Source organism: Protopterus annectens, chromosome 4.part0 (genome assembly GCF_019279795.1).
Source record: "Protopterus annectens isolate FY-2018-M chromosome 4.part0, PAN1.0, whole genome shotgun sequence".
NCBI classification, from domain to species: domain Eukaryota; kingdom Metazoa; phylum Chordata; order Ceratodontiformes; family Protopteridae; genus Protopterus; species Protopterus annectens.
Window position 1 is genome coordinate 734,132,477 of NC_056733.1, and position 20,470 is coordinate 734,152,946.

Here is a 20,470-nt window from a genome sequence, read left to right on the forward strand (position 1 = left end):
GGTGTAGCCCCCACGATTTTAAATTTTATCCATATACATGTATTCTTACAAGTCAAATGAATAACTCTTTCCAGAAAATAATATATACCCAAACTATGTGGAGGGCTGTACCCCCCCCCCACACACCCCTAACTATACTAACTGCAGGATTACACTACAGTGGGGAACAGGGCATATACCTGTTTAGATGAAATTAAATTTAGTCAAATGTGTTTTCAGTGAAGTGAGCTTTCAGTGAAGTGAGCTTTCAGTGAATTGTGAAATGTGTTTTCTATCAAACAAAGTAGACCCATATATATATATATATATATATATATATATATATATATATATATATATATATATATATGAATACACACACACACACACATACATACGTGTGCGTGTGTGTGTGTAACCAGTTCTCATTTTTGCACCTGGGGTCAGGGTGTCACTTCAAAAGTGAGAATTATCTAGAGTCACAGTTTACATCACTGAGTGGCTAGCCCTGCTGCAGCTGGAGCATAATTAGTTTTCTTTCAGTCTTTGATGTTCACCAAGAGTGCTCTTTTCAGCACCCACAGTGCATTCACATTTGTTTCTTTATGCAGTCCACATGGGGTCACTTGTATCAGTAGCAACTTTCAATGTGCTTTAAACTCCTCCAACTACAACTGGAACTGTGTCCTTATTCCACAGAACTCTAGTTTATGCTTATATATCCTTATATTTTATAATTTTATGTCTCAGTTTGTAAGACACTACAGTCAATGGATGTAGCAATTTCAGTAATCAATGCTGCTTTTGCCTTTTTCTTGTGAACCACAGTATCTGGCTTCCTCACTTCTACCTTGTTAGCTGTTGGCATGAGATGACCTCATATGATCACAACTCTTTACTCTCAATAATTCTTTGTGGTTCTTGTTTCAAATGCCTCTCACCTATCTGTATGTTGTAATGTTTACACAGTCTCCGGTGTTAACAACCTTGACACATGGTTGTGTTTTTCAGTAGACAAATCTTCAGCCATAACAACTGAAGACTGCAGCAAGATGTGCAACTGTTTTCTACTTTGATACTGCAAAACCCACACTGCCTGCATCTCTTACTTTTTCTGTGAATTTTGTGAACCACGAAGTAGGCAGCCAACTACCTTGAACTGCAAACCTTAACCTTTAAACTTTTGGCTTAAAATTCATCTTGCCTAAGCCATCTATGCATCAACTCTTCAACATGCTGCTGTTCCAATTTGTTTTTAGCACTAAGGTTAAAGTCTATGATTAAAAACCACAATGTTTTAGGTCTAATTCTTTACTGGAGAATTAGTGTAACAGAATGGAATTTCATAGTTACCTTCCAGGCTGCAATAACCAGCAGACTTCATTAGTCACAGTCCACTGCTATCAGCTCTGATGCCAGAGAGGGGGGGGACCCAGGACAGAGAAATACATGCATGCACGTACGTACATACATGTACATATGCATGCATGTGTGTGTACAAGCAATCAGCCTCTGCTTCTCTGATCATACCAAACCATCAGAGAGAATTCCAAATGCTAAGTTTCAATTTTACTACTGCATTTGTTACACTTCACTATATTTCACACCAACTGCTGCTTTTACTTAAAAGATCTGTTCTGCTGTTTTATTCTGTTGCTATATTATATTTAAGATCTGTTCTGCTGTTTTATTCTGCTGCTATATTTAAGACCTGTTCTGCTGTTTTATTCTGTTGCTATATTTAAGATCTGTTCTGCTATTTTATTCTGTTGCTATATTTAAGAAAAAAATGTGCTGCTTCTTACTCTGTTGCCTATTTAAGAAAAAGTATTCTGCTTTAATTCTGTTGTTCCACTGCACTTCTGTTGGCCATAGTACAGACTGGATTCAGACTGCCTGAACCCAATTCTATTTGAAGACTGAGCAATAAAAATCAGGACATCATATTTTGGAGAACCCCCCTCTCCCTGTACCTTTGTGGCAGGAGTGCACAGTAGGAGCATCTAATTGAAGGTTACTGGTTCAGGGCTCAGTATGAGCTATTTTATTGGTTTATGGTTCAGTTTGAGCATTTTCATTTTTTTTTTGTTTTAGCTGCTTTGATCTTGTTTGCCATGAGTGCACCATCGTGCACTGTCGTGCAGAGAGGGTAACTCTTGGCAGTTACAGATGCAAAAGCACCAACAGACATTTTCCCTTAGAAGCAGCTATCTAGCAGAGCAGTTATTAAACAGCTCTCAGCTGCTCAGTGAACCATGCAGCAGTGATTTTACCTCAAAATCAGACCCTATAGATCCTCCTCTTTATAGACTACCTACTGTACACACCCCATAGGTTAGTCCCCCTAAAACAGCCAGCTACCAGATAACCTCATCTTCTTCTGCTTATCTGAAGAGATACCAGTTTCAAACCTTGCTTTACAGATGGTCAGTATCCCTCTGTTTCTCCTGCAAGCTGGGTTGACAATGTTTTTTTTTTTTTGAGGTAGTGCAGCAACTGCCTCAAGTACACTGACAACCCCTTACCCCTAAATCATTCAAGAACATTTTGAGAGAGATACTCCTACACAAAGAGTCTGGTATCACTGCTCTCTCACGCCCAGAACAGCAACACTAAACAGGTTGTCAGCTCACTCACCACGACACCTGCTCATAATGTACACCCAACACATAAAACCTTCATACTCGGAGGTACTATCCAGAATCCTTCCTAAACACAAGAAACCTCCAAAACACAAATATGCTACACCTACCACTACACCCAATACACATACAAACACTAGCACCAGTGTCTCACAAAATAAGCCCTTCAGGCAATGCACATGTACTTCAAACGTTTTAGTTACAGGTTACTTCATAGACAGAAATAGAAATGCCCAGTCACCAGGTTAAAGTTACAGTCGGCTGTCTGGTGCAAGGATTCATTAGATCACACATGCACTCAAGTCTCTCAACAACAGGTACTGTCGTTATGACTCTGAGACAGTTCATGTGGGTGTGAGTTGACTTGAGACGTACCTCTGTGGACTATATGAAGACGCACATGATTGAGCTCACGGAATGTGTGTTCCAGACTATGTCCCTAGCTATGAGCAGCATTTTACCCTCACCTAGGATGATACCAAAATATAAACAAAAATTGACTTCAATAATTGGCTTAGTTTCTGGTGGCATTCTATGGGGATCCAGCTCCTGTCAACCTGGGATGACACAGTGGATCGACCACGCTGCTTTGCAGAGATGGACTTCCACTGCCATCGCTATGCTTTCAGCTGCTAGCTAAGGCACTTGGCTCCCCCATAATGCCTTTTTTAGGCAAGGTCGCAAAACCAAGAGTCAAACTGCTAAACGCTAGGAGTTTAAATTGGAAACTGCACTCTCTGGAAGCACTCCTCTCCCTGGAAGATGCCGACATCTCTGCAATCACAGAAACCTGGTTCAAGGCCGCAGAAAGTACTCAAGCCTTACAAGGCTACAATCCCTTCCATAATTTCAGACCGCAAATTGAAGGTTTAAGAACCAAAGGAAGTGGAGTATCTACCTTCATTAAAAGATAATTATGCCTCTAGATGGGTTAGACAAGTTAACTCTATGGAGTTACTCCAAGTCCAAATTGCCATGGGTCAGATCCTCCCTTCTTATCATCATCAGTCACAGGTCCCCTTCCATGAACCAAGAAGCCCACACAGCTTATTTAGACCTACTTGGGATAATCAAAGGACAACCTAACACCCTAGTCATGGGTGACTATTTCAACTATCCTTCCATTAATTGGGAATCTTTTATGAGCACAAACTCACCTGCATTGTGGTTCCTGGACTTTGTAAACTCAAAAGCCCTGGAATAAATAATGTATTACCCTACAAGGGGCTCTAATATTCTGGACCTGGTCCTCACCAATATGACTGACTGATGCAACACCTCAAATTTAAGGGCCGCACTGGTTAAACCAAACCATAAATCAGTAATTTTTAAGTAGCAATAGCACCAGAACTCCCCAAAGAAGTCAGGCTAAAAAACTTCACCAAAGCTAACTATATCCACTTAAAGAGATGGTATAATATACTTCCAAGTGCCAGTTTCCACAGATGGCACTGACAGCTATACTAAGGTATACTAATGCCCTGTATAAACATCTGCAAAAATGTAGACACACAAATGTGTCTGATAGGATTAAATCAAGTTTGTCTTTTCGGCTTTTCCCGGTTAGGGGTCGCCACAGTGGAACTCTTGTCCACTAATGATTGACAGCAGATTTTTATGGTGCCGAGTTGCCAGCCCAATGCCCAACCTTCAGCAAAGGCACACCAATTCACGCACGTCTTTTGAATGAGACTCAACTGCGGACGACGACATGCAGACTCCACACAGAAGGCACTCCAGCCAAGAATCAAACAGGAGAACCTCTTGCTGTGAGGCAACAACGCTACCGCTGCATCACTGCGGCTTACTGATAGGTTTAAATCAAGATCATCAAGAAAAAACAAATCATCCTGGTTGATGTCTAGCATTAACAGATTATACAATAAGCAAAAGATGCTGCTGTCTAAAAATACAAAAGTGAGAACCCAGAATTGGAAGAACATCCTCCTTAGCCTAAACAAGCAAATAAGATGACTCAAAATCCTCAAAGAACTATGAAAAACATTTAGCAGTCGTAGCCAAGGATAACCATAAGGCCGCCTTCAACTACGTCTGCAACCTAAAACGTAGGACTCAGATGTGTACTTAACTAATTGTGGATGGTATCGCACATAAGGACCTCTGCAGAAATTTCAAACCTGCTAGTAGATGGGTTTAGGGAAAATTTCACCCCCTATCCCCCCCAAGCATACAACAAACCATGTCTTCATCACCTCCTCCCTGCAACTCCAAAGAGCAATTCATCAATGCCCTCTCCAAGACTAACACCGCCACCTCCATGGGACCAGATGGCATTCTGGGCTGCGTTCTTAAACAGTTAGCTACTCCACTAGGCACCCTATTCAACCACAGCCTGAGTACTGGCTGTCCCCAATGAATGGAAAACAATGACTGTTATGCCCCCCTTCACAAGGGCAGCTCGACAACAGACCCAGGTAACTACAGACTCAGAAGTTTAACCATCCTCATCTGTATGGCAATGGAACAAATCATTACGGATCTCATAAAAGAGGATCTCGTAATGAGATCTAGGGTTTGGTGACCACCAAACCCTAGATCTGTCCCAGATCGGTTTGGTCAAGGGTAGGTCATGCTTGCTAAACCTGGTGGACTTCGAGAATGTGACCAAAACCACAGACAAAGGCAAAGCGGTGCACACAGCCTATTTTGACTTGGCCAAGGCCTTTAACACAATCCCACATTGGGGCATCAGTGACTAACCCAGTTGAATATCAACTCCTATGTTGTCAGATGGGATGCAAACTGGCTCATACACTGACAACATTCAAAGTGAGAGACATCACCTCTACTAGCAGACCTGTCACTAGCGGGATCCCTCAAGGGTCAGTGCTGGGGCCCCTTCTTGTCTGGCATGTACTTCTCTGAAGCCCAGACCAAAACGGAGGTGGGGTGGCTAACCAAGTTTGTGGATGACTGCTTATTAGGTGCAATCACTGAATCCCTATCGATGTCAGCGTTCCTCAAAAGGGGCTTACACAGACCACTGATTGGTGCCAAAGCCATGTTCTTAAAATAAATGCTAAAAAATGCATCACCATTCCCTTCAGTAAAAACAATGTCCCTGCTGAATATAAAATAAACAATACCCTAAGTACCAAATCTGTAGTGAGAGGCCTGAGAACACAAGCTGACTGACCATCTTTGACCACCATGTGTCTGCTGTGCTGTGGAAGACATTCTACGTCACTCACTTGATTAGTAAAGGCATTGCCTCAAAAGCAAGAGGTTATAACTTTGCTGAACTTGTCCCTCGTCAGGCCTATTACTGAATATAATTGCTCCCTTTAGTATGTACCATGCCAAATACATGCAGCAGCTTGAGGGACCTGAGATTTCTAACAAGGAAAATTCAAGGTCTCCAGCACGTCTTTTGTGGACAGAATGAAGTCATTGTCACTGTACTCAGCAGCTTACACACTACTTACAGGCAACTTGTGCCTGGCTTACAGAGCTACCTTTGACCCAAATCTAATGAAACGCTGCACATCCTTAAGTCAAACGAGACTAAAGTCACCCATTCCAGGGACATCAGTCTAGCCTGCGACATAAATAGGACCTGCTGGAGAGAAATACATCACTCTGAGGGCTCATAGGTTGGTACTAGGCTATCAGCCCTAGGGCCTGTACAAGCCTAGCCATAATTCCCTGGATATTTCTTCCCACAATATTTACTTCCCTGAACCCCTGTCTAGCAGGGTTACTGATGTGATCCCCGGGGTGAATTTCCTACCTCCCATCCAATCGTCAAGGTTTCTTTTGAAGAGGGCCAAGGAGGCGCTCTGCTCGACATGTATGGGTAGTCTATTCCAGAGTATGGGGAGTGTCTGGGTCAGGAACCTATCTCTGCAGCATGTTTTGTTCATTGTGATGACAATTTTGAGATCCCTGAAGCGTGTGGCTCTGAGGGATTGGGATTTCTTTAAGTGCAGCATGTCCAACAGCTCAGGGTTTGATATGGCCTGGTATGTTAAGCTGAGATCGCCTCTGAGTAGACGATATGCCACAGAGTATAGCTGGAGTTTTTTTAGAAGGTCAGCATAGGGCATCTGCTTTAGGCCTGTGATTTTTTTAGTGAGGTATTTCTGCGGCCTTTCCAGCTGTTGCAGATGTCTTGTCAGGTACATACCAAACAGGGCTTTGTACTCTACAATGGGTCTAATGAGGGATGAGTACAGTGGGACAACAACCTCCTTTTTTCTGGATGAAAAGCCCTTAGTGATGAGGTGTGCAACATAGGAATCACTGACTGTTGTGGCAATGTGGTTATTGAAGGTGAGACCACTGTCCACCAGTGTCCCCAAGTCTCTCATCACACTTTCGGTGTTTAGTGTACTGCCACCTATGTGATAATTCATGGGTACACGTTTTTTCCCAAAGGGGATAACTATACATTTCTTAGCATTAAGCTTGAGCCCATGGCTCTGGCACCAAGCATCTGTTTCTGTAAAGCCCTTTTGTAGAATTATCCACATCATTTGGGGATTCAATAATGGCTCCCAGTTTGCAGTTATCTGTGAACTTTGCTAGCCAGAGTCCCTTAGTGTTGGCCTGTACTTCAGAGAAGTAGATGCCTAACAACAGTGGTCCCAGGACTGAACCCTGAGGTACTCCACTTGTCTGGAGCTGGATTTGGAGTCGGCTACTTTTACAGTCTGGTTTCTGTCAGTAAGCCAGATGGCAACCCATCGAGTGACATAGGGATTTATGTCCAGCTTAGTAAGTTTATCTATGATTCTAGAGTGGGGGAAGGTGTCGAAGGCCTTGGCGAGGTCCAGATAGGCTGTGTGGACCGCCTTATCCTCATCCACAGCTCTGGAGACTGATTTGAAGAAGTCAATCAGGTTCAGGAGACAAGATCAGCCCTTCATGAACGCAAACTGGGTGGGGTCCAGTGTTTGAAGGTTTCCTTTGTTTATAAGTTCCATGATGATGCATTCCATGCCCTTACAGATCAGGCTCATCAGACTGATGGGACGGTAGTTTTCGGGATCCAAGGTGGATCCCCCCCTTGCGGAGTGGGATAACTAGCTGTGTGCCACTCAGTGGGCACGAAGCCTGAGGTGAGGCTATGATTAAACATGACACTTAGGTGAGGTGCCAGTTCATTTTGTAGTTCATGTAGTCCACAGCCCGGGATGTCATCTGGTCCCATGGATGCTGTATTCTTAGCTTTGGAGAGTGCGTTTTTTTTCCTGTGTGGCCATTATTACCTGAATTTGGTAATCTTTTGGTACTGAGATGAGCCCTTTAGGGAGTGAGAGGGGGGTGAAGTTGGCACTAAATCGATCTGCCAGGATATTGGCAATATCCTTGGGATCAGTATATTTAATGCCATTCTCTTGCAGCTCAGAGTAGATCTGAGCACTGCCATTTAGATTCTTGACATAACTACAGAATGCCTTGCGGTTGTCTTTGGAATCTTTGGCAATTTTATTTTCGTAACTAGCTTTGGAGGATTTTATGAGGGATCTCAGCTTCTCACTGAGGCTGGTAAGGGGAGTTTTTAGCATCCTGGAATTTTCCTCTTCTGCAAAACAGTTTCTTCCTTCTGTTGTATAATGTTTATGGCAGGGGACCACCAGAATGGCTTCCTTTTTTTGGAGGAGAGCATCTTGGTTCTATTTGGGATGGCATGATTCATGCACCATCATTCACTGCAACATTACATAAATTGGTCAATTCCTACTTGCCTTTAAACCTTGCTCCTCCTGAATATTTTGCACATTGTTTCCACAAATTATATTTCTATACAATTTGCTCCTTCCATTTTCTAAAGATGTCACCTCCAGTTACTCTTTTTAGCCACAACCCAAGACAAGAGTTACATGGAATAATTAGACAACATTTGGATAGTAAAACTGTAAATACAATGCAACACTTTAAGCATTAAGCAAAACATCACAGTTAGTAACAACTCTCAGACATGTACTACTGATCAAAAAGTTACATTGCTCAAAGGTGTTTACTATGCTAACGACCACAAGGGCCTTTTTAAGCTTAGCCATGCATCCAAAATCTCTGACCGGTACTGATACACACAGTGCCAAACACAATGCCAGACACACTAGTCATTGGTGACTCCAAAGTCAGACACACTGACGTCCCGCTCACCAGACTGAGTAAGGAGAAGGTCACAGTAAGCTGCCTGTCGGGCGCTAGAATCCGCCACATAACGCAAGCACTCAGGTCTCTCAACAGCAGGTACAAATATGACTCAGTCATTGTCCACGCTGGTGTAAACGACCTGAGACGTACCTCCTTGGACTACATGAAAAGAGACATTGAGGAGCTCTCTGATTATGTAGCCCAGGCAGGTATGACCCTGACCTTGAGCAGTATCCTACCTTCACCAAGAATGATGCCACAATACAGAGATAAGATGATCAGCTTTAACAATTGGCTTAAACACTGGTGTCATTCAAAGGGGATCCAGTGTCTGTCTGCCTGGGATGACATGCTGGACAAGCCACGCTGTTTCAAGGGACGGCTTGCACCTGTCACCCTGGGATTCCGGATATTGGCAAAGGCTCTTGCCACCCCATAGTGCCTTTTTAGGCAAGGCTCAAATTCTAAACCTACCACCCTAAAACACAAAAAGGAAAAAACTAAGGGTAATGCTGCTCAATGCCAGAAGTCTAAATCTCAAAATGCGCACTCGAGGCCCTTCTCAGTATGGAGAACATCGATGTCTGTGCTGTGACAGAAACCTGGTTCAAGGCTCCTGAGAGCACCCCAGCGCTATCAGGTTTTACCTCATATCATGCCCGCCCCAAAATCCGGACAATACCAAGAAAGGAGGGGGTATCCATATTCATCAAGGACACCCACACCTCAAGACTGGTGGCAACGCACGATGCATCGGAGACCATCCAGGTGCAATTAACCATAGGCAAGACTGCTCTGCAAATTGTAGCATGTTACAGGCCACCCTCACAAACTCAGGAACCTCACATGGCCTTCCTGAAAACACTAGAGGGATAAATGTATCACCAAACACCATCATACTAGGTGACTTCAATTACCCTAATATAGACTGGGAACACTACTCAAGCCCAAACACCCTAGCCCAAAAGTTCCTGGAATTCATAAACTCAAATGCCATGGAACAACTAGTCACCATCCCCACAAGAGGAGATAACATACTTGATCTCATCATCACGAACATGGGAGCACAATGTTCAACACCAGAGGTGTACCCCTCACTGGTGAGATCAGACCACAAACTAATCTCGCTGGAGGTCCTCATCCCACCCCCACCTGAAATAAAAAAGACCACAGTAAAGAACTTCTCAAAAGCCGACTTCACACTTCTAAAGACTAGTGTGGTCTCCTTTAAGGCCCCTGAGCCAGCGGAAAACAGTACTCAAGCTGCTGAATCACTTACAAATGCCTTCTACCAGCACCTGCAGGACTGCATGGATAAGGCAATCCCAAGCAAAACAAAGACTCTTTGTACCAAAGGCAAGCGTCCAGTCTGGTGGACCCCAGCCATAAACAAACTCTACAACAAAAGGAGGAAGCTACTACAAGATAGAGCAAAATCCTTAAAAGGTAAGACACCCTTGATCACTATAAGTAAAAAACTAAGAGCTCTCATAAAATCATCCAAAGCAAATTTCGAGAGAAAAATAGCTAAAGACTCAAAAGACAATCATAAGGCCTTCTTTAGCTATGTTAGAAACCTGGGAGGAAACTCCCAGATATGCTCAGAGCTAGTTCAAATGATGTGAAGATTACTGATCCTACAGACATTGCCAACATACTGGCTGACAGGTTCAGTGCAAACTTCTCCCCTCCCCAAAAGGAGAGATATCTATACCAAATGATTGCAGCCCCCAAACATCTCCAGCGCCCAAGTGAGAACTGCTCTCTCCAAAGCAAAAACACAGCATCCATGGGACCTGATGGTGTCCCCGGCTGTGTGCTCCATGAACTCAATGAGGAATTAAACCCACAGCTAGGACAGCTGTTTAATCAAAGTCTTACCTCTGGATACGCACTCCAGAGAGTGGCGACTGCAACTGTGGTACCACTTCACAAAGGCGGTGCCTCCACCGACCCTGGAAATTACCGCCCATTAGCTTGACAAGCCTTATCTGCAAAGCCATGGAGAGGATCATAATGGACCTCATAAATAAAGACATAGGGAATTTGCAGACTTTGGATCCAACCCAGTTTGGCTTTGTCAAAGGCAGATCATGCCTTTTAAACTTGGTTGACTTTTTCAAACAGTCACCAAAGCCATTGATGAGGGAAAGGCAGTCCATACAGCCTACCTCGATCTGGCTAAGGCCTTCGATACAATACCCAACTCGGGTATCATTGAAAAACTCATCAGCTTAAATGTCAACCCATACATCACAAGATGGGTTGCAAACTGGCTGAGTGACAGAACCCACAGGGTCAGAGTTGCTGGCGCCATGTCAGACTCAAAGCCTGTCACAAGTGGTGTCCCACAGGGCTCTGTCCTGGGCCCACTCTTGTTTGGCATCTACTTTTCCGAAGTACAAGCAAACACAGGAGGGTTATGGCTGACAAAGTTTGCAGATGACTGCAAACTGGGCACCATAGTAGAAAACACATCTGACACAGATATCCTTCAGAAGGGTCTCACAGAAACGGATAACTGGTGCCAGAGCCACGGCCTAAAGTTAAATGCCAAAATGCATAGTCATACCCTTCGGGAAAAACAAGGTTACCCCTAGCTACCAAATAGGTGGCAATCCACTGAGCACAGAAGAAGTTATCAGGGACCTGGGGACCCAGGTTGATAGTAGTCTGTCATTCGACACCCATGTAGCTAAAGTAGTTAGGAAGACCTTCTACATTGCCCACCTTATCATGAAGGGATTCTCATCTAGATCAAGGGAGGTCATAGTCTCCCTTTACTCATCAGACCAATGATTGAGTACAATGCCCCATTCGGAATGTATCTGACCCGACACTTGCAGCAGCTGGAGAGGCCACAAAAGTTCCTCACCAAAAGGATAAAGGGTCTCAAAAATCTGTCCTATGCTGCCCGACTGAAAGAACTCCAGCTCTATTCAGTCGCCACCGCTTGCTCAGAGGTGACCTTTGCCTAACATACAAGGCCATGTCAAACCCAGATTTGATGAATATGCTTCACCTCAAAAATCTAGATCCATCAGAGCCACAAGGGCGGAGACTTAAACCTTGACACGGCTATTAATAGGACATGCTGGAGGGATAGATTCATCACCCAAAGACTCCCTATGCTGTGGAACAAAATCCCGGTACATGTGAGGCAGAGCACCTCGCTGGCCTTGTTCAAGAGAAATCTTGACCAATGGATGGGAGATCGCAGATATACCCCAGGGATTACCTCAGTGTCACTGCTCGACAGAGGCACAGCAAAATAATGGGTATAGTTCCCCATACTAAAGGGGTGGCGTAAGCCACAAAACGATGGGCTAGGCTTGTAAATGCCCTCGGGCAGATAGCCTAGTATGAACCTATGAACCTATGAACCTACACCCTTGATAAGTGTAAACATGGGCCTGGGAGATGAACCATTTACAGGTTGCCTGCGTCCATTAGAGACATAGGTGTCAAACCAGGGATTAATTTCCGATTTCCCATCCAGTTGTCCAAGTTGCATTTCACTTAGGTTAGGGAGCTTGTTCCATAGATGGGGTAGTCTCTGGGAAACATACTTATCTCCCCAGCAGGTCCTATTTATATAACAGGCAAGGTTCAAGTCTTTTGAACAGGTAATTCTGGTGCCGTTTGTTTTGTGGATAAGCAGGAGGTCCGTCAGAGTGGGGTCTGACAATGCCCTGTATGCCAGGAATAGATCTTCCCTCAAAAGCCTGTGAGAGACAGAATACAGGGATAGAGCCTTGCGGCAATATTCATAGGACACTTTACTTATGCCCTGTATTATTTTGGTGATGAACCTTTGTGAATGTTCCAATTGTTGGATATGCTTTGTTAGGTACATACCAAGGGGGCATTGTACTCCATGATAGGTCTGATTAATGCTACGAATACAGTGAAACAATGACTTCCTTAGACTTAGATGCCATGCCTTTGTTTATAAGTTGTGCAATACAAAATGATTTCCTCACCACTGTAGACACGTGACAGTCAAAGGCTGGATTACTGTGTGTGCCTCCAAGTCCCTGACTACTGGGTCAACTCTAAGGGGTGTGTCACCAATATGATGGTTACCATGGATGGATGACTTCCCAAAGGATACTATTATGCATTTCTTGGCATTCAGTTTTAGTCCATGGCTCTGACACCAGTTGTTTGTCTTGTTAGTCCCTCCTGGAGAACATTTGTGTCAGTGTGAGATTCTGTAACAGCTCCTAATTTGCTATCATCTGCAAATTTAGTCAACCAGAGACAACTGACCTTGGCCTTGACTTCTGAGAAGTAAATGCCAAAAAGGAGTGGTCCAAGGACTGATCACTGAGGGACTCCACTTTTGACTGGCCTCTGTAGAGTTGGACTCCTCAATTCTAACTTCCTGGCTCATGTCTGTGAGTCAAGTGGCTCACAAGAAAAAGCTAAAACACTAACATTAAAACCTCAGCCAGCATAATCAGCTACAAATGATAAAGGTTAACAGACTTCATCACTACTTGTCACTACATAACAGACACAACATACATTGAAAATATACAGTGTGGGTTTGTGAAACAGACACAGAAAAAGGCCCACAAGAGGAGAAAACATACTTGATCTCATCATCACGAACATGGGAGCACAATGTTCAACACCGGAAGTATACCCCTCACTGGTGAGATCAGATCACAAACTAATCTCGCTGGAGGTCCTCATCCCACCCCCACCTGTCCTCATCCCACCCCCACCTGAAATAAAAAAGACCACAGTAAAGAACTTCTCGAAAGCCGACTTCACACTTCTAAAGACTAGTGTGGTCTCCTTTAAGGCCCCGAGCATGGAAAACAGTACTCAAGCCGCTGAATCACTTACAAATGCCTTCTACCAGCACCTGCAGGACTGCATGGATAAGGCAATCCCAAGCAAAACAAAGACTCTTTGTACCAAAGGCAAGCGTCCAGTCTGGTGGACCCCAGCCATAAACAAACTCTACAAAAGGAGGAAGCTACTACAAGATAGAGCAAAATCCTTAAAAGGTAAGACACCCTTGATCACTATAAGTAAAAAACTAAGAGCTCTCATAAAATCATCCAAAGCAAATTTTGAGAGAACAATAGCTAAAGACTCAAAAGACAATCATAAGGCCTTCTTTGGCTATGTTAGAAACCTGGGAGGAAACTCCCAGATATGTTCAGAACTAGTTCAAAATGATGTGAAGATTACTGATCCTACAGACATTGCCAACATACTGGCTGACAGGTTCAGTGCAAACTTCTCCCAAAAGGAGAGATATCTATACCAAGCGATTGCAGCCCCCCAAACATCTCCAACGCCCAAGTGAGAACTGCTCTCTCCAAAGCAAAAAAACACAGCATCCATGGGACCTGATGGTGTCCCCGGCTGTGTGCTCCACGAACTCAACGAGGAGTTAAACCCACAGCTAGGACAGCTGTTTAATCATAGTCTTACCTCTGGATGCATTCCAGGAGTGGCGCACTGCAACTGTGGTCCCACTTCACAAAGGCGGTGCCTCCACCGACCCTGGAAATTACCGGCCCATCAGCTTGACAAGCCTCATCTGCAAAGCCATGGAGAGGATCATAATGGACCTCATAAATAAAGACATAGGGAATCTGCAGACTTTGGATCCATCCCAGTTTGGCTTTGTCAAAGGCAGATCATGCCTTCTAAACTTGGTTGACTTTTTCGAAACAGTCACCAAAGCCATTGATGTGGGAAAGGCAGTCCATACAGCCTACCTCGATCTGGCGAAGGCCTTCGATACAATACCCCACTCTGGTATCATTGAAAAACTCATCAGCTTAAATGTTAACCCATACATCACAAGATGGGTTGCAAACTGGCTGAGTGACAGAACACACAGGGTCAGAGTTGCTGGCGCCATGTCTGACTCAAAGCCTGTCACAAGTGGTGTACCACAGGGCTCAGTCCTGGGCCCACTCTTGTTTGGCATCTACTTTTCTGAAGTACAAGCAAACACAGGAGGGTTATGGCTGACAAAGTTTGCAGATGACTGCAAACTGGGCGCCATAGTAGAAAACACATCTGACACAGATATCCTTCAGAAGGGTCTCACAGAAACGGATAACTGGTGCCAGAGCCATGGCCTAAAGTTAAATGCCAAAAAATGCATAGTCATACCCTTCGGGAAAAACAAGGTTACCCTAGCTACCAAATAGGTGGCAATCCACTGAGCACAGAAGAAGTTATCAGGGACCTGGGGACCCAAGTTGATAGTAGTCTGTCATTCGACACCCATGTAGCCAAAGTAGTTAGGAAGACCTTCTACATTGCCCACCTTATCATGAAGGGATTCTCATCTAGATCAAGGGAGGTCATAGTCTCCCTATACTCATCACTCATCAGACCAATGATCGAGTACAATGCCCCATTCGGAATGTATCTGACCCGACACTTGCAGCAGCTGGAGAGGCCACAAAAGTTCCTCACCAAAAGGATAAAGGGTCTCAAACATCGGTCCTATGCTGCCCGACTGAAAGAACTCCAACTCTATTCAGTCGCTTACCGCCTGCTCAGAGGTGACCTTTGCCTAACATACAAGGCCATGTCAAACCCAGATTTGATGAATATGCTTCACCTCAAAAAATCTAGATCCGTCAGAGCCACAAGGGCGGGAGACTTAAACCTTGACACGGCTATTAATAGGACGTGCTGGAGGGATAGATTCATCACCCAAAGACTCCCTATGCTGTGGAACAAAATCCCAGTATATGTGAGGCAGAGCACCTCGCTGGCCTTGTTCAAGAGAAATCTTGACCAATGGATGGGAGATCGCAGATATACCCCAGGGATTACCTCAGTGTCACTGCTCGACACGGGCACAGCAAAATAATGGGTATAGTTCCCCATACTAAAGGGGTGGCGTAAGCCACAAAACTATGGGCTAGGCTTGTAAATGCCCTCGGGCAGATAGCCTAGTATGAACCTATGAACCTATGAACCTAAAAACATGTCACCTGATTGGCTAACAAGGATGTGCAATACACACTACACCTAAAACAAATAAAACTCCCCAAAAAGAACAAAAAAATACGACATTTATTAAGTGCAACAGAAATTACTGAACAACCAGGTTGCATGAAATACACAGCAAACTAATTCAATTTGCACCATATACTATGTATAAATATACGTGCATCTATATATCGCATACTTCTCTCTCCACACACACACATATATATATATATATATATATATATATATATATATATATACATATATATATATACTTTTTTTTAAAATATATCCAGTACACAGACATATATTACCATCTATATATGCACACACAAACACAAAGATGCACATAAGGGAGTCATCTATATAATTGGCAGTTTTGTCAATAATTTGGTCAACAAAACAGCTGATCAACAGTTGTGCAAGACTGCTGTAATTCTGGGATTGGGGAATATTGTGATATTTTGGAGTTGCAATATACTATTAGCAGGAGGTGTGGGGGGCAGAGACCACCTACATGGGGTGTGGAGAGGGGCTTGTCCCCTTGCAGAAAACCTTTTGTAGTCACATGCTCTAAGGTTGCCTCTCAAAGCAGGTGCAGTTGAATGTCACTTTTTTTTTTAAACTTTGCGTCAACAGCACTGACATTTAGGTGTTTAGACATTTTTGAGTATACCCATAGATAAATCTTATTTATACATATACCTACATAGAGACACAATTAATCAAACACATATGTACACATATACGTATACAAAAATACATGCACAGACACAAACATATGCACAAGCACATACTTATCCCCATCAGTACCTAAATCTGTGTAGTATTCAGATGCGTTATGCAAAATGCTTCCAATCCTGTGCAAAATTACTAACTTCCTACCTGGTTCTAGACAGGTAAACTTGCAGCACTCTTTCGGGTCCTTGAGAAACTGCTTGCAGCGCTGAGGTCGCTCACAAAGTGCAGCCACACACATCTCTGGTTCACCATTATGGCAGGTGCAGCTCAGACAAGGGTCATCTCCCTTTGGTGTGAAGTAAAAGCCTTCATCAACAACATTATCTTTAATGTCAATGCAGGTCTGACCTAGCAAACGATAAAACAGTCCAGTCAGAAAAAAAGAAACACGAATCTAAAGTAACTGCCGTACAACAAACTGTCCTTTCAGAGGAGGATTCACATTTTTCCTAGCGGAAATCACCACCCAAAAACATTTCCCCCATATTTAGTAATTTTCCTTCTCTGTTTACTGATTCACACTACATAAAAATCACTTCAACTTAAAAACAGTTATCCCAAACATTTTTGAATCTATGCACTTCACACTAGCATACAAAAAACAAAACGTCTGTCCCAAGTACATCTTATTTGATTGGGAGCCAAGCTATAGTCTTCTCTTAACCTGATAAGACAGCTAAGATTTTGAAGTCTTTTTCAAACTATCTGCTCAAACTGCCAACACCCAGACAATGTTGCTTTCCATCCTTAAAACAAACATTTGTATCACCTGTAGTGTGATATGACAAAGGCAATGGGGATTCAGTGCCCTGCCAGCACGAATTTTTCAACTATTTTTCCAGTATCTTTATTTTTGCTACTAGACTTATCTGCAGCAGACAGAAGCAAATACAATCCGACACAAATCTATCAATTTCCTACAGTTTATGGTTTCATGATCTTTGAGTTTTATTTTTTTTTTTGCTACAAATTAAGAAACACTCCTGATGAGGAAATTGCCATGAAGGTGTTTTTACTTTAACAGCTTGCAAGAAAGGATCCTCTTACACAGTCATGTAACTAGATCAAGGTGATATGGGCAATAGCCCTGGGTGCAACATGGTGGGGGTGCGATCAGACGATCCCAGTCATTATTTAATGTAATACCAGCTTACTACATTTGTGGTCAAGCCTGTGCACTGTGTGGTCCAAACTGCAGCAACTACTTGTTATATTATAACAGTTTGTTTTGGTTTAGAAGTAAAACAAAAAAAGGGAAAACAAACTAAGCTCTACAGTGCTCCATGCAGGCAGGTTATAAACTGTAGCAATTGCTACAATTTAAAAATATTTTTTTTAATTAAAAATGAGCACTGTAGTGCTTTGTGGAGGCAGGGTATAATCTGTAGCAATTGTCTGCTACATTAGTACTAAGTAGTTTGCTACAGTTTAAAAATAATTTTTTGAGAGGGTGGTGCATGTCTAACTGTAATAAGCAAATTGTTTATAGTTTATTACAGTGAACTGCCTTTTTTTTCTGTGCCCTTCACCTGAAGAGCTGGGGGTGGGACGCTGGTTCATGGCGACAGCACAGGATGACAAGAACACTCAAATCATCCATGTAACTAGTCTTCCAAACAACTCCACACTAGCAGCTTACTGCAACAAAAAATGAGAAGAGAAAAACAACAAACTGTTAAAAAAAAAAAAGTTGTGGTGCTTTTATTCTTTTTATCATTTCATAAATTTTTGGATGGAAGATTATTACATGCCTTGAGTATTCATATCAACCTAATTTCCATTTCACTCTCCACAATCCTTCTGACAGCATGACACTTAAAAAGATGCTGCAATAGTTGTACTTATCAAAGAAAAGAATTTTGTTGTGCTAATTATTTTGTATTCAATTATTTTCAAAAGTGAGTTGTAGAAGTAGACACTTTTCAGGAAAATGGCAATTGAGTGACAGTAATGTAAAGCGGGCGGCCATTGTGGTGTAGCAGTTAGTGTTGCCGCCTCTCAGCAAGAGGTTCTCCGGTTCGATCCTCGGCTCTGTGCGGAGTCTGCATGTCCTCCCTGTGGTTGCGTGGGTTTCCTCCGGGTGCTCCGGTTTTCTCCCACATCCCAAAGACATGCTGTAGGTGGATTGGACACTCTAAATTGGCCCTAGGCATGAGCACGTGTGCGCCTTCTGTGGAAGGTTGGGTGCCGGGCTGGCAACTCGACACCGTAAAACTCCACTGCCAAACATGAGCAGACAGGTGAGCCGCTGTGGCGACCCATAACTGGGAAAATCCGAAAGAAGAAGTGACAGTAATGTGAAGCAGTGACTAAAGCTAGAGTGTATATATCTGCCTGCTCAAGGAGGAGGAGGAGGAGGGCTGTAACTGACTGCGCTGTATGCCTAACAGCAATGATCTAAAATACTCATGCTGCTATTACTTATTTTATACACTTATGCATGCAATCAGCCATCTGAGGTGAACACTGAATAAACTGGATGTGTGCCCTCATGGGTTCTATGGGCTATGCTGCATTTGTTTGACAGGTCAGAATTATATCAGAGTGGCTCATTTTTATGTATTTACACATTTGCTGACAATCAGAAACCTAAGCTGTACACAGCCAGTAATGCAGTTGTAATCAGTTGGCCAATATAAGTGAGTGCGTGTGCTTGCTTGTATTGTAAAGGGCTGCACTACATCTAACAACAAGCTGAAATACAGTACTGTGGTTATTACTAATGTATTTATTCATTCATTTCAAGACACAATTCTGAAGAATACATAGTCAAATTAGCTGTAGTTGGATGACACATCTGGGATGGGTGGTAGCATGTGTTTATTGTATACTCTTGACAACAATGAGCTGAAATATGTTACTGTGGCTATTATGTACCCATTAATTCATATGAACACAGCCATCCGAGGTGTACACAAAGAGGATGCAAAAGGTAAGCATATGTGTGGGTCTTGGATCTGACTCCATTCCAAATTTAGCACGTTTTACAGATTCTTGGAACCAACTCTCAAGCTCCTCCCTTTACACAAAATGCCACACTAACTCAAGATACATCATATTGAGTTTGTTGCCCTCAATAATCCATGGTTGACACTACAAGGAATTTAAAAGGGATAGATGATAGAGACAGAACTGCCGCTCAAACAAGAAAAGTACAGTTTTGTACCTACCATAAATGTAGATGTTAGAGTGTATACACTGCTGCAGTCATTACACTTTGGTTATCCTGCCGTCAAGGTGGCTCCCCAGTCGGCCTGACTTCTAAAGTCTTGGTCCGGCATCGGTTGCTGTCGCCTCTTCCCCGTCAGTGCGACAGGGGTATACAAGATGCAGCCGACACCATTTTCTTCAGTTTTTCTTGCCCCAGATGTCAGGTGCCCCCAAATGGGTAGGCAATTCAAATTGCTAATAAAACTTAGATAGGAAAAGCAAACAACAACTTTTAGTTACCCGCAAATACTCCCCCATAGGTAGTAAAGGGTAGAAGATATAGGTACGTACCAGCAAGTAAGAGGGGAAGGAAGGAGGGTAACCTGGACTGCAGCAGTGTATACACTCGAACATCTACATTTATGGTAGGTACAAAACTGTACTATGTTCATCGTGTTATACTGCTGCAGTCATTACACTTGGGTAGAATCCCAAAGCTGAGGTAGGGTGGCTGGTTCTATAAGGCATTAGGTTTGGCAATAAGGCCCTGCAGCACAGCAGTGGCGAAGCCAGCTCTGGATTTAGAGTATGAAGGCAGATGGTAATGCTTGGTGAAGGTATGCACAGAACTCCATGTTGCTGCTTCCAAAATATCCTTGGTAGGCACTCCTCTGAGGTAGGCAGTTGAAGTGGCTGTTGCCCTGGAGTGAGATCTAATGCTGTTAGGTATATAGGTTTCCCATGGTGTGTGTAGCAAAAACGTAGGCAATGTGCTATCCATTTTGAAATAGTCTGTTTTGAAATGGCTTTTCCCTGTGCTCCTGCAGCATATGCTACCAGTAATTGCTCAG

The 20,470-nt window shown here is 43.3% G+C and overlaps 1 protein-coding gene across 1 annotated transcript in view; it reads right to left on the reverse strand.

Annotated features, from left to right (window-relative positions):
* Positions 1 to 20,470, reverse strand: part of DGCR2 (DiGeorge syndrome critical region gene 2) — a 1,448,564-nt gene that overhangs the window by 556,554 nt on the left and 871,540 nt on the right. The window contains exon 7 of the mRNA XM_044068694.1: positions 16,614 to 16,817. Within this exon, the coding sequence (XP_043924629.1) occupies positions 16,614 to 16,817 (204 nt within the window). The remainder of the gene's footprint in view (positions 1 to 16,613; positions 16,818 to 20,470) is intronic.